At 31.4% G+C, this 13,448-nt stretch overlaps 7 protein-coding genes across 7 annotated transcripts; 3 read left to right on the forward strand and 4 right to left on the reverse strand.

The window, feature by feature from the left end:
* Positions 1 to 879: 879 nt before the first annotated feature.
* Positions 880 to 3,351, forward strand: TPHA0A02040 (transposase; the record flags this gene model as incomplete). Its single annotated transcript, XM_003683672.1, has 1 exon — positions 880 to 3,351. The coding sequence occupies one exon, from the start codon at positions 880 to 882 to the stop codon at positions 3,349 to 3,351; it is 2,472 nt and encodes an 823-aa protein (XP_003683720.1).
* A 130-nt stretch (positions 3,352 to 3,481) lies between these two features.
* Positions 3,482 to 5,872, reverse strand: COG3 (Golgi transport complex subunit COG3; the record flags this gene model as incomplete). Its single annotated transcript, XM_003683673.1, has 1 exon — positions 3,482 to 5,872. One exon carries the CDS (start codon positions 5,870 to 5,872, stop codon positions 3,482 to 3,484), a length of 2,391 nt encoding a protein of 796 aa, XP_003683721.1.
* A 474-nt stretch (positions 5,873 to 6,346) lies between these two features.
* Positions 6,347 to 6,667, reverse strand: PET100 (Pet100p; the record flags this gene model as incomplete). The annotated part of the gene is made up of 1 exon (XM_003683674.1): positions 6,347 to 6,667. One exon carries the CDS (start codon positions 6,665 to 6,667, stop codon positions 6,347 to 6,349), a length of 321 nt encoding a protein of 106 aa, XP_003683722.1.
* A 976-nt stretch (positions 6,668 to 7,643) lies between these two features.
* Positions 7,644 to 8,660, forward strand: MYG1 (Myg1p; the record flags this gene model as incomplete). The annotated part of the gene is made up of 1 exon (XM_003683675.1): positions 7,644 to 8,660. One exon carries the CDS (start codon positions 7,644 to 7,646, stop codon positions 8,658 to 8,660), a length of 1,017 nt encoding a protein of 338 aa, XP_003683723.1.
* Positions 8,661 to 9,045: 385 nt separating this feature from the next.
* Positions 9,046 to 10,422, forward strand: TPHA0A02080 (2-aminoadipate transaminase; the record flags this gene model as incomplete). Its single annotated transcript, XM_003683676.1, has 1 exon — positions 9,046 to 10,422. One exon carries the CDS (start codon positions 9,046 to 9,048, stop codon positions 10,420 to 10,422), a length of 1,377 nt encoding a protein of 458 aa, XP_003683724.1.
* An 83-nt stretch (positions 10,423 to 10,505) lies between these two features.
* Positions 10,506 to 11,804, reverse strand: RAD55 (putative DNA-dependent ATPase RAD55; the record flags this gene model as incomplete). Its single annotated transcript, XM_003683677.1, has 1 exon — positions 10,506 to 11,804. One exon carries the CDS (start codon positions 11,802 to 11,804, stop codon positions 10,506 to 10,508), a length of 1,299 nt encoding a protein of 432 aa, XP_003683725.1.
* Positions 11,805 to 12,454: 650 nt separating this feature from the next.
* PPH3 (phosphoprotein phosphatase PP4 catalytic subunit PPH3) lies at positions 12,455 to 13,378 on the reverse strand (the record flags this gene model as incomplete). The annotated part of the gene is made up of 1 exon (XM_003683678.1): positions 12,455 to 13,378. One exon carries the CDS (start codon positions 13,376 to 13,378, stop codon positions 12,455 to 12,457), a length of 924 nt encoding a protein of 307 aa, XP_003683726.1.
* Positions 13,379 to 13,448: the final 70 nt, after the last annotated feature.

Raw genomic sequence — 13,448 nt, forward strand, 5'->3', positions numbered from 1 at the left:
TTGTACGGGATTGGTGCTTCCCACTACAGATACGGGAATTGTTACCCATGATTTAATACCGTGTAGTAAACAGTATACCGCACAACGTTGACAATTACTTATTTAATCGTACCAACAAATGGCACGGGAATACATGCACAAACTGATGTGATCTAAGAAAGTGCGGACAATGACATATTTGTTTACCTTCAGTATTTGTCCGCATACATTATGTGCGGAGAGAAATACCGCACCAAATTACCTTTACTAATTCGTTATCTCTCGTGCACCAACAACGCGCTCGAAGGCAGTTCCTGCTATAATTTCTCCACAAGACCTGTAGCACTCCTAAACATTTTCACGATTTTATCGCAGAAACACGGGCACACAGATAGAGATAGATTTTTCAACTTTCAATAAATGTCATAGTGATGTTAGATTTCAAGATATCGAAAAGACAGACATGCATAAAATGATAAGAACGATAAAAGTTGATATAGCATATATCGAACCTTAAACGTACTTGATTTCTTTAAAGTAATAATAACTTATTAGTCACTGTTATCCACGGAGTTACATTTTTCATTTTGTATAGTTTCAGGCTTTTACACCATAAAGATAATTGATATAACGCATAATATAATAGAACTGTCCATAAAAAAAATTAAAAGTAATATATCACACACACATATAAAATTATTGCATACAGTGATTCAAAAATAGTGGTAGTTTTCATATGGTTTAAGGCAAAATAAACAACACCCAGCCAAGCGTATTAATCTAAATTATATTGCTATATAAAAGTGCACAGTATAAGAATACGCCATTCATATACAGTCTTGTCTTTCAATATCTATATGCAAAAAAAAGGAAGCAAACAATAACGTATAATATTTGAAAATGTTATCCATTGAACAAAGATATAATATTTGTTTGATTTCAGAAAAATATCCAAATTGGACTCAGACACAACTTGCCCAGTGGGCATATGAAACTTTGCATTTGAGTAAAGTGCCTTCTCAAGGTGCCATCTCAAGAATGCTAGCGAAAAAAGAAGTATACATGAACTCGAAAGAACATGAGAAATCTGCAATTAGAATCAGAAATCCAATAAATGTCCTGGTACGACGTGTACTTCAAGAATGGATTTCACAAAGTTGTTGGAACGGTTTACCTATTACTTTGCCAATTTTACAAGAAACAGCCAAGAGTATCTGGAATAAATTACCCGATGAACATAGAGAAGGTGATGGTTCGTTTTCTGCCAAATGGATAATAAATTGTATTTCAAGAATGGGTCTAGATATAAACATATTATGTGACGGTAAATTAAAGACTCCTAAAGTCTGGAATTTCGAAGAAAGGCATGAGCTGAAAAAAATGTTGATTGATAAGGAATTAAATTCAAATAATATTTTTACTGTTGATGAAACATTACTTGCATATGATTTACCATTAGATTATTCGCAATACGATAAACTGGACGGTAATTCAACTGATATCGATGTCGCTACTGTAATGTTATGTTCGAATCTAGATGGTTCGGAAAAATTAAACCCATTAGTTGTCGGAAAGTATGATAGTTATACGAGTTTTAGAAATTATTTCCCTGATCAACCAACTGACCGGATCTCAGAAGCTTTGTTGGGACAAAAAATGGCTTTAAGATTTGATTTATCATATCATAGCAATAGAAAAGCGTCATTGACATCATCTTTGTTTCATGATTGGTTAGTGAGTTGGGATAAAAGATTAGTAGCTAATAACAGAAAAATCGTAATTATATTAGATGATTCTTCATCTCATAGGGTTGTTAATTTGAAATTAAAAAATATAGAGTTATTTTTTGCATCTTCAAACTCCAAGTTTTTGCCATTCAACTGGGGTGTAATGGATGAATTCAAAACGCGATACAGAATAAAACAATACCAAGCATTAATAGAGTTACAATCAAAAATTATTAACCAAAATAACTTAAATAATAATACAGACGAAGATAATGGTAATATGAATGATGATAATATTTTACAAAAACTTATGAGCCCTGCACAAAGTAAACTAACAATGTCAAATGCCTTTAAATTTATCAGAGAATCCTGGAATGAAATTGATTGTGATGCTATCAAATCAAGTTGGAGAAGTTCTGGTTTAATTCCATCAGATATAAATATTAAAATCGAAGACCGTGCTACTACATACAAGAAGAATATTAATTTATCAAACGAAATTGAGTTCTTATGCAATAAGTACCAATGTGAAAGAAAATGGGATCATGATTTATTATTGAATTTAAATATCGAATCTAAAACGTCGACATTCTTGAGTATTGAAGAATTAGTGGATTGTTCAATTATTGAGAAAACTGAAATAAACCCAGTTGGAGTAGTACCACAAAACACACCTACAAATTTTTCTTACTCACCAAATGCACAAGTAACTACTTCCAATATGAACAATACTTTGAGCATTAATAATACTGGAGACAATAATAGTTTATCTCCCACAGCTGTAGAAAAAGCTTATAAGGTCACCAAAGGATATAATAGACAAAATAAGACAACATATGACAAACCCAACACATACTCTTCGAATCTTACAACTAATAGGGGAACCTTTAATCAAACAACTCAAAATTCAAATTACGCTGTGGATTTAGATGCCTTATTAAATCCTAATACCTATTCTTTCCTCAAAGGAAATAATATCAATATAAGTAACTTTATTGATAGACCGACAATGTTTACCGATAACAATATTGATGATATGATAATTCCAAATGATATTGAAAATGATAAAATTTCAGATTATTTAAACGATATTATCGAATCGAAATTCCAAATCTCAACTCCTGAATCTGCTAATACAAATGTTGAGAGTACTTCAGTAAATAACCTTGCATCAGACGAAGGTAAAATCTTTCCAATCTTTGGGATTCCAGATTCGGGAAGAATTCCTCCACAAATTCCTGAACAAAAACCATATATTCCTCCTAAAGAAATCCCCCAGTTGAACTTCGGTTGGGAACAGGATGATGAGTCCATATCAAAGAACTCATTATTAACTAATATTGATATCGCAAAATCTTTAGGGAGTATTCTAAAAAATGTATTAGCTAATGAATTGTCTTTATCTCCATCCACCATGTTTGAGCTTAAAAGTCGATATGAGTCCGTTCTTAAGGTTGTCAAAAGTAATAGCACATCAACGAACTTGAAAGTAAATGATGAAGCAAAAACAGGATCTCACGTTTATAATCCAAATCCTCCGAATCAAGCTGAGGTATCTTCGAAGGGCAGAACTGGTAATAGTAACCAACCAACTTTTAATCAAGAACCAGATACATCAAATCCCTCTATAAATTTCGGATTTTAATTTGCATTCAAGAAGTGGAGTAGCCAAGTTATATATTCTCCCTTTAATAATATTTTATAATAACAAATAACATTATGCACATAGTTCCAAATAATGGTTTTATAAAACCGAAACAAATATATGTTAGTTTTTAAACACAATCTATAGACTTTGATAATAATTTATTACATACATTTTCTGTAAGATCAGCGAAGACATCTGGATACATAAGTTCAGAAATTTGTGTTTTGTCTATTAGATTAGCTTCCACTTTCTCTGTTACATTCTCATAAAAATTCTCATAAGATTGCACGATTACTTCTTGAATAGCTACAATCAAGTGACCGACAATTTCTTGATCTCTAATAAAGTTCAGAATTTGTGAACGAATACGAGGGAGTTTTTCTTCAACATTAGTTCTAACTTTTATATTTTTAGTAACTAAGTTTTTCGAATTTTCGGCCTCTAATATTTCAAAACAGTTACCAACAATGTCCTCAGTAGCCACTTCAGTAAAATTTTTAATTATGTTTCTTAATTCCTGGATTAACTCATGACGGGCATCAACCATATTATTGACAACCTTAGGAACAAGTTCTCTTGCTAATTTTAAAACCGACGTACCGCTATTACTGCTCTTAGCACCTTTTCGTAAATAAGTGAAAAAACTCTCTATGGCTGAAAAGTCTAGATAAGTTTCTGGAACTATATATTCAATATTAAAATGTTCAACTTGAGTTCTTAGTAACAATAAATTTTTCATATATGCTAAGTCCATATCTAACGAATTTGAACCAGCAATATTAGAAGAATTTTGAACTATGGTATATGCATTTTTTAGAGAAATAATACAATAGTGAACAATATGATGAGCTAGATCATCAAAAACAATAGAATTCATCATTGAATATATTTTTGAAAGTAGTAAACTTGCTTTCACCAAAGGTGGATAATAGCTTGTAATAAATTTCAACTTCTCATCTTTATTTTGCTTTTGAGTTTCTTCACTTTCTAATAGGTTATCATTTTCAGTAGATTCTAATGTAACGTTTTCTACATTATTACTTTGAAGAAAATTCAGGTAGTTATCTGCATTAGAATTTTCCAAGAAACTTTTTATAATAGAATCATTTTCGAAATCAAAATCTTTGGATCCAGATAATTGGTTTTTCCTATTGCTTATCATAAAAGAATCAATAGTTGGTTTATAATTTGCAATATTATTATCAATATACTGTTGCACTCTTAAAATCAATCTTTGTTGTAACTTTTGTAAAATTGGCCCAAACACTTGATCAAATTTTACTTCATTGAATTGCTTTAAGTATTCATCAGAGTTTTCTTCAAATTCGAAATAATGACTAAATAATGTAACACTATTACATAATAAAGATATATCTGTTTCTCTTAATATCTTATTATCACATTTGTAGTATAATGGACTACAGAATCTCAGAATCCGATTATCGAAAGATTGTCTACATATTTTAATGGGAAAGAACTTAATGAACAGTCTGTATTCATCCAAACAAACCTGTTGAAAATATAATCTACTATTTTGAATAAAAGTAACAATATCATTATCCTTTTCACTGTTCTCAATTTCTTCTAAGCGGGCAGTAATTATAGGTTCCATTAAGTTTTGACGTATTGAAAAATAATTATTTAGACAATCATTTAAAATAGAACTTAGTTCATCATGGTACCTCTTTAATTTTGTATTTTTAATATTTTTAGTAATTTCAACCAATTGTTGATAGAAAATTTCTGAAATCGACGCAAATTTATTATATACTAACGCATCTCTTGTACCAATCGATAATGGATCATTAATATTCACAGTTTTCAACCTGTCTGTAATTTCTGTAGAGACATTTTTTAACAGGTTATTATTTAAGTAATGTGCAATTAATTCTGAACTTCTAATCAAACATTGTTTAAATCTGATTCTATAACTGTCGCCTTCTTTAAAATCTTTATGTTCTTCCAAAAAAATCAATGAAGCTTCCACATTGGATAATAAGTTCTTGAAAGAATCTCTTCTAACAATATTTGATGATGACGCATAATTCAATCTTCTCATTATAGTATCCAAGGGTTCAAAATATTGTAAATATTTTGGAATCATTTCCGTCAATTGAGAAGTTTGAGTATAATCCTGAAATAAGCTGTTAGTGAATTCTATGAATTTTTCAGAATCCTTAGAAATGTCATTAAATTGTCTAATGGATACAGATAATTGATCATTTACAACTTGAGTCTGTTTTAAGACCTGTTCATAACCTTTGATACTGTCATCTAATTTTGAAATATAGTCATTGTACTTGTCCTTGCAACCAGTTTGTGTGTTCGTTTTAGTGGTTGCAATAGTATCCTTTGTATTAGAAAATGCAGCATCGCTCAAGTTTACTTTCAGCGCCAATTTTTCCAGTTGTTCCAGTAAAAAGGAATCTTCTAATATAGTTGGTAGCTTATTAGACAACAAGTTTGTTTGTGATCGTGATCCAATATCGAGCACCAATGAGTCGTTGTTACTTGCCATCTGTTCAAATGACGAGTTAAGTGTTAATTGTATTTGTATTTTAGCATTAAAATTCTACTCTCAATGAAACGGATAGCTATGGGATCAGTTGCTAAATTAATATAATATTACTTAATAACTAACCAATATGTTTTAAGAAGTGTATTAAATTAATAGCTTAAGAATCTGGAACTTTTGAAAAGAGCTTGCTTGGAAAACAAAACACCATTACCCGCAAATAACATACAAACTAAAGCGTTCTTACAGCCAAGCTGTCATGAGATTAATAGGCAAAGGGCTGATATGCTATCTTGATTTACTCTATATTTAAAGGAAAGGTCATCATCAAAGCTACCTTGCCTTTCTTAAACTGTTCAAAGCATTCCAAGAAAAAAAAACTTATAAAAATTGAATATAATTTATTACTACTTAAGCTGTTCTACCGGCAAACCATAGGACGAGCGTTTGTGTATCTACATGCACTGCCTGAATTATTTATTTATCTAGACCCAATTCCTTTCTTATCTGTAGTTTCTCTGCTTGAATATCAATTCCGTATTCATCACGTAACTTAGTTTCTATTTGCAATCTTTTTTCTAACTTTTCTTTCTTCATCCTAGCCAATTCAGCCTTAATTTCATATGGTTCTTTTGGAATCTTGTTGGTTGTCTCTGGATCTGGCCAAAACCCTGGAACATTTAACTTTCTGTCTGTGTCTGTACCAACATAGTACATGACTGCTATAGGAGTCAGTAAACAGAACGAGAATCGGAATACCTCTAGTTGCGACCTCGTATACTTAAATGGTAGTTTCATAATGAACTTGTCTTGTCTTGAGATATGTTAATTCACACTTTCTAAAAAAAACAATTCTGCTATATATATGTCTATACAGATGTGCGTATACGTGACTATATCAACTTCTATAATTTCAAGAATTAACTATGAAGCACAAGATTGCAATAACCTTTAAATATCTATTTTGTTTTATAGGTTGACAGTGGAATGAAAAGTTCAGTTATCACAAGACCGCACGGATGATGATATGAATATTAAAAAAGGGAGATACTGTGTAAAGGGTTAACTATATATATCTTTCTAGTTTAAATGACAAGAAGATGTATATCATATCGTACTATAACAGGAGAGACTATTGTTAGATTGGGCGGTGTATAGTACTGGAAACCAACATTGGATTAGTGATTTCTTTATAAGTAAAACCTTATCATCGTTATATATAGAATATTTGAAGATTTTTGTTACTATGCCTTATCTTTTCTATTTAGTATATACAATATCAATTTACAATGGTAGCAAGTACATAGCAGATAAAACCTTGCATTCCAGACCATCTATGTACTAGTGTTAGATGAGTTTAGAAAGGTTTTCACATATACAGTTTCCCTCAGTAACGTGGGATCAGTTGCAAGCTCTCTTATAAAGCCCAATACACTGTACGCTAAAGACAAGTGTAGGCTTGGCACAATGTGTCCTTCAGTATTTTACTGACCATATTTCTGCCATTCAATTGTCTTCTTTTTAATTTTGCGATGACATTGAATTGAAATTAGTTAGTGCCTACCACGCATAGTTGCTCCTTACCATAATTGAAAAATTTTCAGGTCATCAATAATTTAAAATACTTTCTGCATAAGGACCTCAGTTAATTATTTATGCAAATGTTCTTTTGAATATTAAATTTGATTAATCGTCATTCATAGTAACATATTTTAAATATGTTTTTGATCTTATATGTATTTTTCTAGTGGTTATATTCAGAATCTAATAACAAATGATGTCAGTTGCTAAAAAACTTAAAATCGACGAAATGGTTAAAAAAATTTGTACTCATTCGAACTCCTTCCATGCTGATGAAGCTTTAGCTGTCTATATGCTAAGACTATTACCTGAATATAGGGATGCTAGTGTCACCAGATCTAGAGATCCTGCTGACTGGGAAGCGAGTGATATTGTAGTGGATGTTAGTGGTAAATATGATGGTGTCAAATTCTTTGACCATCATCAACGTGAATTCTCTGAAACGTTCAATGAATCTTATAAAACAAAATTGTCAAGTGCTGGTTTAGTCTTTAAGCATTTCGGTCGTGACATAATTTCAAGTGTATTAACTGGAAACGTCAATATTAAAGAAAATGAATTAGATATTTTATATGATAAAGTTTACAAAAATTTTATTGAAGCTTTGGATGCAAATGATAACGGTATCAATAACTTTGATGTCGATGAATTAAAAGTTAAGGAAAAATTTATTGATAAAGGTATCACTTTACCAGGTGTCATCTCGAACATGAACCCTGATTGGAATGATGACTGTTCCGCTGCTAAATTTGATGAAATGTTCTTCGTGGCTTCTAAATTCATTGGTGACATTTTCGTTAGATTAGTAAAGAGATACGGTGAATCTTGGCTACCTGCTAAGGCTCTAGTAGCTGACGCTGTCTCGAAAAGATTCCAAATTGACCCCTCTGGTAAAATTATTTTATTCGAACAATTCTGTCCATGGAAAGAACATTTATATGCTGTTGAAAAAGAATTAAATATTGAAAATAAAATTGAATTCGTATTGTTTAAGGACTCAGGTAACACTTGGAGGGTTTCTACTGTTCCAGTGAGCTCCACATCTTTTAAATTCAGGAGGGGTTTACCAGAACCACTAAGAGGTTTAAGAGACGAAGAATTAAGTGAGAAAAGTGGTGTCCCAGATTGTGTTTTCATCCATGCAGCTGGTTTCATCGGTGGCGCGAAATCTAAAGATTCTGTCTTAAAGTTAGCCAAAATGTCATATTAATTTTTCATTCATCCTGTGTCTAATCCTATTTATCTATTTACTTAAGCATTAATTATGTCTGCATTATATCCCAACTATAGTATATATAATGATACTTTAAATATTAACCGTCTCACTCCCTCCAGGAAATATATTATATTTGTAATAATATGCTTGATCTATTTAAGGTAAAGATAAATCCATAATGAAAAGCGTTGCAACTTACAATCACCTTAGACATAAAATTTAAGTTCAAGAATAACTGGTTGATCAACAGAATCAGCAATTATATCAATAAGCGGAACTAAAAATTTACAATAGATCATAATCATCCAATTGGTATCTGATAACAACGCATTATATTTTATTATTAAAAGAAGATCTCTGCATTAACAAGTTTGGAACAATGGACAGTACATTAGCGATTAATTTCTTTAAGGGTCATCCAAGCTTTCGACTATTGCCTAATGAGCAGATTGTAAAGGCTACTACTCAATTGTTACAAGATAACACAAGAGATTATGATGACGATCCAGTAAATAGACATCCTTTGACTTATGGTTCGAACGAAGGTTCCCTTTGGGTTAGGGATACTATATGTGAGTTTAACAATTATAAAGCATTCAAATTCAAAGCATCTGATAAAAATGTAAAATCAAAACCAGAGTATTTAAATTTGACTTCTGGTGCATCCTACGGTGTTTTAAATATATTGTTACAATGTACTCTACCTCATACAGGCTACACTAGACAAGCATTCATCATTACTCCAACCTATTTTCTCATTAACGATTGTTTCTTTGATGCTGGATTTGGAAACAAACTAACTGCAATAAATGAAGTTGGAAACGATTCGTTTGATTTAAAGATGCTAGAAGACAAACTCATTTACTTTGAGGAGCAGGTCAACGTTAATAAAATCGAAGAAAATTGTAACGATGACTTTGCTGTATTGAGAAACCCTCTAAAAGCTGAGCAAGATCAAAAAAAAATTTACAGATATGTCATATATTTGATTCCTACATATTCCAACCCAAGTTCTCATACCTACAACATGGAAACAAGAGTCGCATTGATTGATTTAGCGAGAAAATATGATATGTTAATTATAACAGATGATGTTTACGATTTATTAAATTACAATATATCCGAGGGGCAGATTACTAACAACGAAATACCAACCCCAATGAGGCGTTTAGTACATTTAGATAGGGAAACGAACTCTGATCCAATAAGTTTTGGAAATACTATTTCCAATGCAACATTTTCGAAGCTAATAGCCCCAGGTCTAAGATTTGGCTATCAAGAATCTATCAATGAAAAATTAGTCTCTCAATTGTCAATTGGTGGTGCCAACGTTTCAGGAGGCACTCCAGCTCAACTAAATTCCATGATTGTTGGTACATTGTTGAAGAATAGATTAGCAGAAAAAATTCTATTTAATTTCATCAAGACATACAAAGATCGTGCAGCTGTATTATATACGGCTATGAAATTGTATATGCCAGAAGGAACAGCATTTAGCAAAATGAATGGTGGATATTTTTGTTGGGTAAAGCTACCAGAAAATTATGATGCTGTAGCTATTGGAAAATTAGCAAAAAAGGAAGGTGCAATTGTTGCAAACGGTTCAGATTTTGAAGTAGTTGGAGATACTAGAGATTGGGGTAAAAACTGCTTTAGACTATCTATCAGTTTTCTAGAGAGGGAAGATATAAGGAAAGGTATCGAGATACTTGGTAAAATATGCAAACAATATAGAAAAGCAGCATCTATTGCTTAATTAATTTTTAATAAATATATGAGGTCATACAATATGCGAATTTATTTTGTTTACACAATTCTAATTACTCTATCTAATGATCATTAACCTTCACTATCATAAATGATTTCATCATTCTCCTCTACAATATCACTATAGTCATTTGCTTCTTCTAATGTCGATATAAAAGATTGATCAACATTTGTTGGGGTAGCTTGAGACGCTTGAGAAGATTGTTCCTCATTTATTGAGCTCTGGAAATCTATATAACTGCTCTGTTTCTTTTTTGTCACTGTAGGATCTGGTGATTTTGATCTTTTTTTATTTCTTTGGGATGCAAGACCACTCGAAGAACAAAATTCACCTTCGTCGTTAACATACACTTTTATAGTATTCTCCAATGTAGGATGATGAGATGGTTTAACTCTTGAATTAATTGCCAATTCCAGATCCTCTTGTGGACTACTATCTCTTTCCTTATTTTCAACTTTTCTGGAAGAAACTTCTTCAATGTTTGAGATTATCGCTACTCTTAGTTTATTGTAGTTACCTTTGTAATGGGTACCATGCAATTTTCCTTTATGTTCCCAATCCCAAAACAGACCAATTCTATTCTTAATAAATACTTCCCACCTAGAATCTCTAGTCCCTATACCAATATTACTAACCAGTTCACTCTTTAGGACTTGAACACTTTTTCTGGGATCATTAGATGTTGCACTTCTAACTAAGAAGTTACTTCCATCGACAGAAGTTAAATTATTGTCTTGGGCGGTAATATCAAAATCCAGACTAAACGCTGTATTCATACAGTTATTCAGGAATATTACAGTAGATCCATTGGAATGTGTAAATTTAGTCAAAACTGTCAAAAGCATTATTAAATGCCTGCATTTAATTTCATGTATACTAGTGTCTATATTTGTGTTCATTCTTTTACATATATAATTCAGATGATTATTTATTATGTTAGAAAATCCATCGATTATTATCAACTTGTAGGAATTATTGTCATGGGGTTCTTCTGAATTCTGTTCATTTTCTATTTTAAGATGTTGTAATAATTTAGTAAAAAAGAAAGTTAACTCAGATATCTTGGTAATTTGAACATGGTACATTTTATCATAAGTTGACAGATCAGCAAAGTTATTCGCAGCTATTGTTTTGTTTGTGTCGATCCATAACACATTACTTCCTTTGTTTGAATGATTTGATCGAAGAAAGTTATTTACTATTTGTACACCTAATCTAGTCTTACCAATCCCTGGAGGACCATAAATTTCGTATATTGATCTATTCTGGAATGATCCACCTAAATATTCATCCAGTTTATCAATTCCAGATTTAATAATCGAATTATTAGCTGATGAGATCAGCTGAGATAATGAAACACCAAAAGACATATTTTGGGAAGCACCAAATATACGGTCGATTTTACAAACAGAAAAATCCAGTATATATATCTTGTAGAGGTTCTGACTGTTCTGTTACCGGTTTTATTTTCTAAAGTTGTAGTAAACTCTTACAATATATATTTATATTTCAAGATTTTATTTGTGAATTAATGTAAAATGCATTACAATTGATGACTTTGAATATAGCGCAGCGCGTTAATGTTCATGTTTCACAATTTAAATCGATGAGTTCAACAGACACAAGTAAAATACATTTACGTATTTATTGAGAAAATATCAATAAAGGTAATAGTTACAGTATATATTGGCTTTTTAAACGACTACAGAAATATTTATAGTTTGTTACCTATGTATATAATGATGATATGCTTCATTAAACTGAAAGATTCTAGTCGATTGAAGTTTTACAAACTGAAAAATAATAATGCCTGAGAGTGGAAACTAAATGAACTGTATTAACAGAGAAAAATTCATAGTCCGCTGGATATGTCGATTCTTATAGGGTTTGCAATGATAAAAACCAATTTAAATGCATAGTTGCTTGAAATTTTATGGCTGCAAAAAAATTCCAAAAAAGAGTTCCTTAAATTTATTACAGTTTTATGCTATGTTTGATATTATTGTTAGTGTGACCAAAGTTACAAAAAGTAGTCCATTTGTACTTTCTTTGTCGGTATTATTGCATTACCAACGCCATTTTGAGCCTGTACAGCATCAAAAATTGTATAATTTCTTGACAAATCATCTTCTATTCTTAACACTGCAGCAACATTACCACATCTGTAACAATAATTTGGCGCCGACCAAACCGTAACCAACCCGCCATCGAACATTTCTTTGTAACCTTCCATTACTAGTTGATGTGCTCTTGTTATTAGTTCTATATCATTTTTGTACAAAAAATTATCTACCTCATTTTTTCCAAACAGGAAACCTGCACCTCGAGGAGATAAAGACCATGTCATAACTTCATCAGGGTCACTCCACAATAAATCACACATGGCACCTTCATGTGGAACTTCTTGCTTTCTATCTATGTCTCTAATTTCGTCGATAGTATTAATATCTGGTGATAAACCACCATGAACACAGAAAATTTTATTATCGATAACTGCACCAAGGGATAAATAGTCAAATACTTCACAACAATATCTCCAAACATTACTATTACCGTATTTCCTCATGATTTCATCGTAAAACCCATAGACTTTTGTAATTTGTCTTGTCTCATGATTACCTCTAATCAAACTAATTCTATCTGGATATCTCAGTTTATAACATAATAATAACAAAAAGGATTCCAATGAATAGAATCCTCTGTCAACAAAATCTCCCAAGAAGATATACCTACTATTTTCAACTCCACCACTTTTATCAAATAGAGTCAATAAATCATGCAACTGACCATGAATATCACCACAAATAGTCACTGGCGTATCAACTTTGCTCACGTTAGCTTCATTGATTAATAGTTCTTGTGCATTCAAACACAACGTATACACCGTTTCTTCATGTATATGTTTCCCTTGCCTTATCAGCGATATTATCTTATCCAAATCCATTTTGTAACTTTCCCTCTCCTTATTATATATATATATATATATATATATATATATATAGTAGTATATATAT

Source organism: Tetrapisispora phaffii, chromosome 1 (genome assembly GCF_000236905.1).
Source record: "Tetrapisispora phaffii CBS 4417 chromosome 1, complete genome".
NCBI lineage: Eukaryota > Fungi > Ascomycota > Saccharomycetes > Saccharomycetales > Saccharomycetaceae > Tetrapisispora > Tetrapisispora phaffii.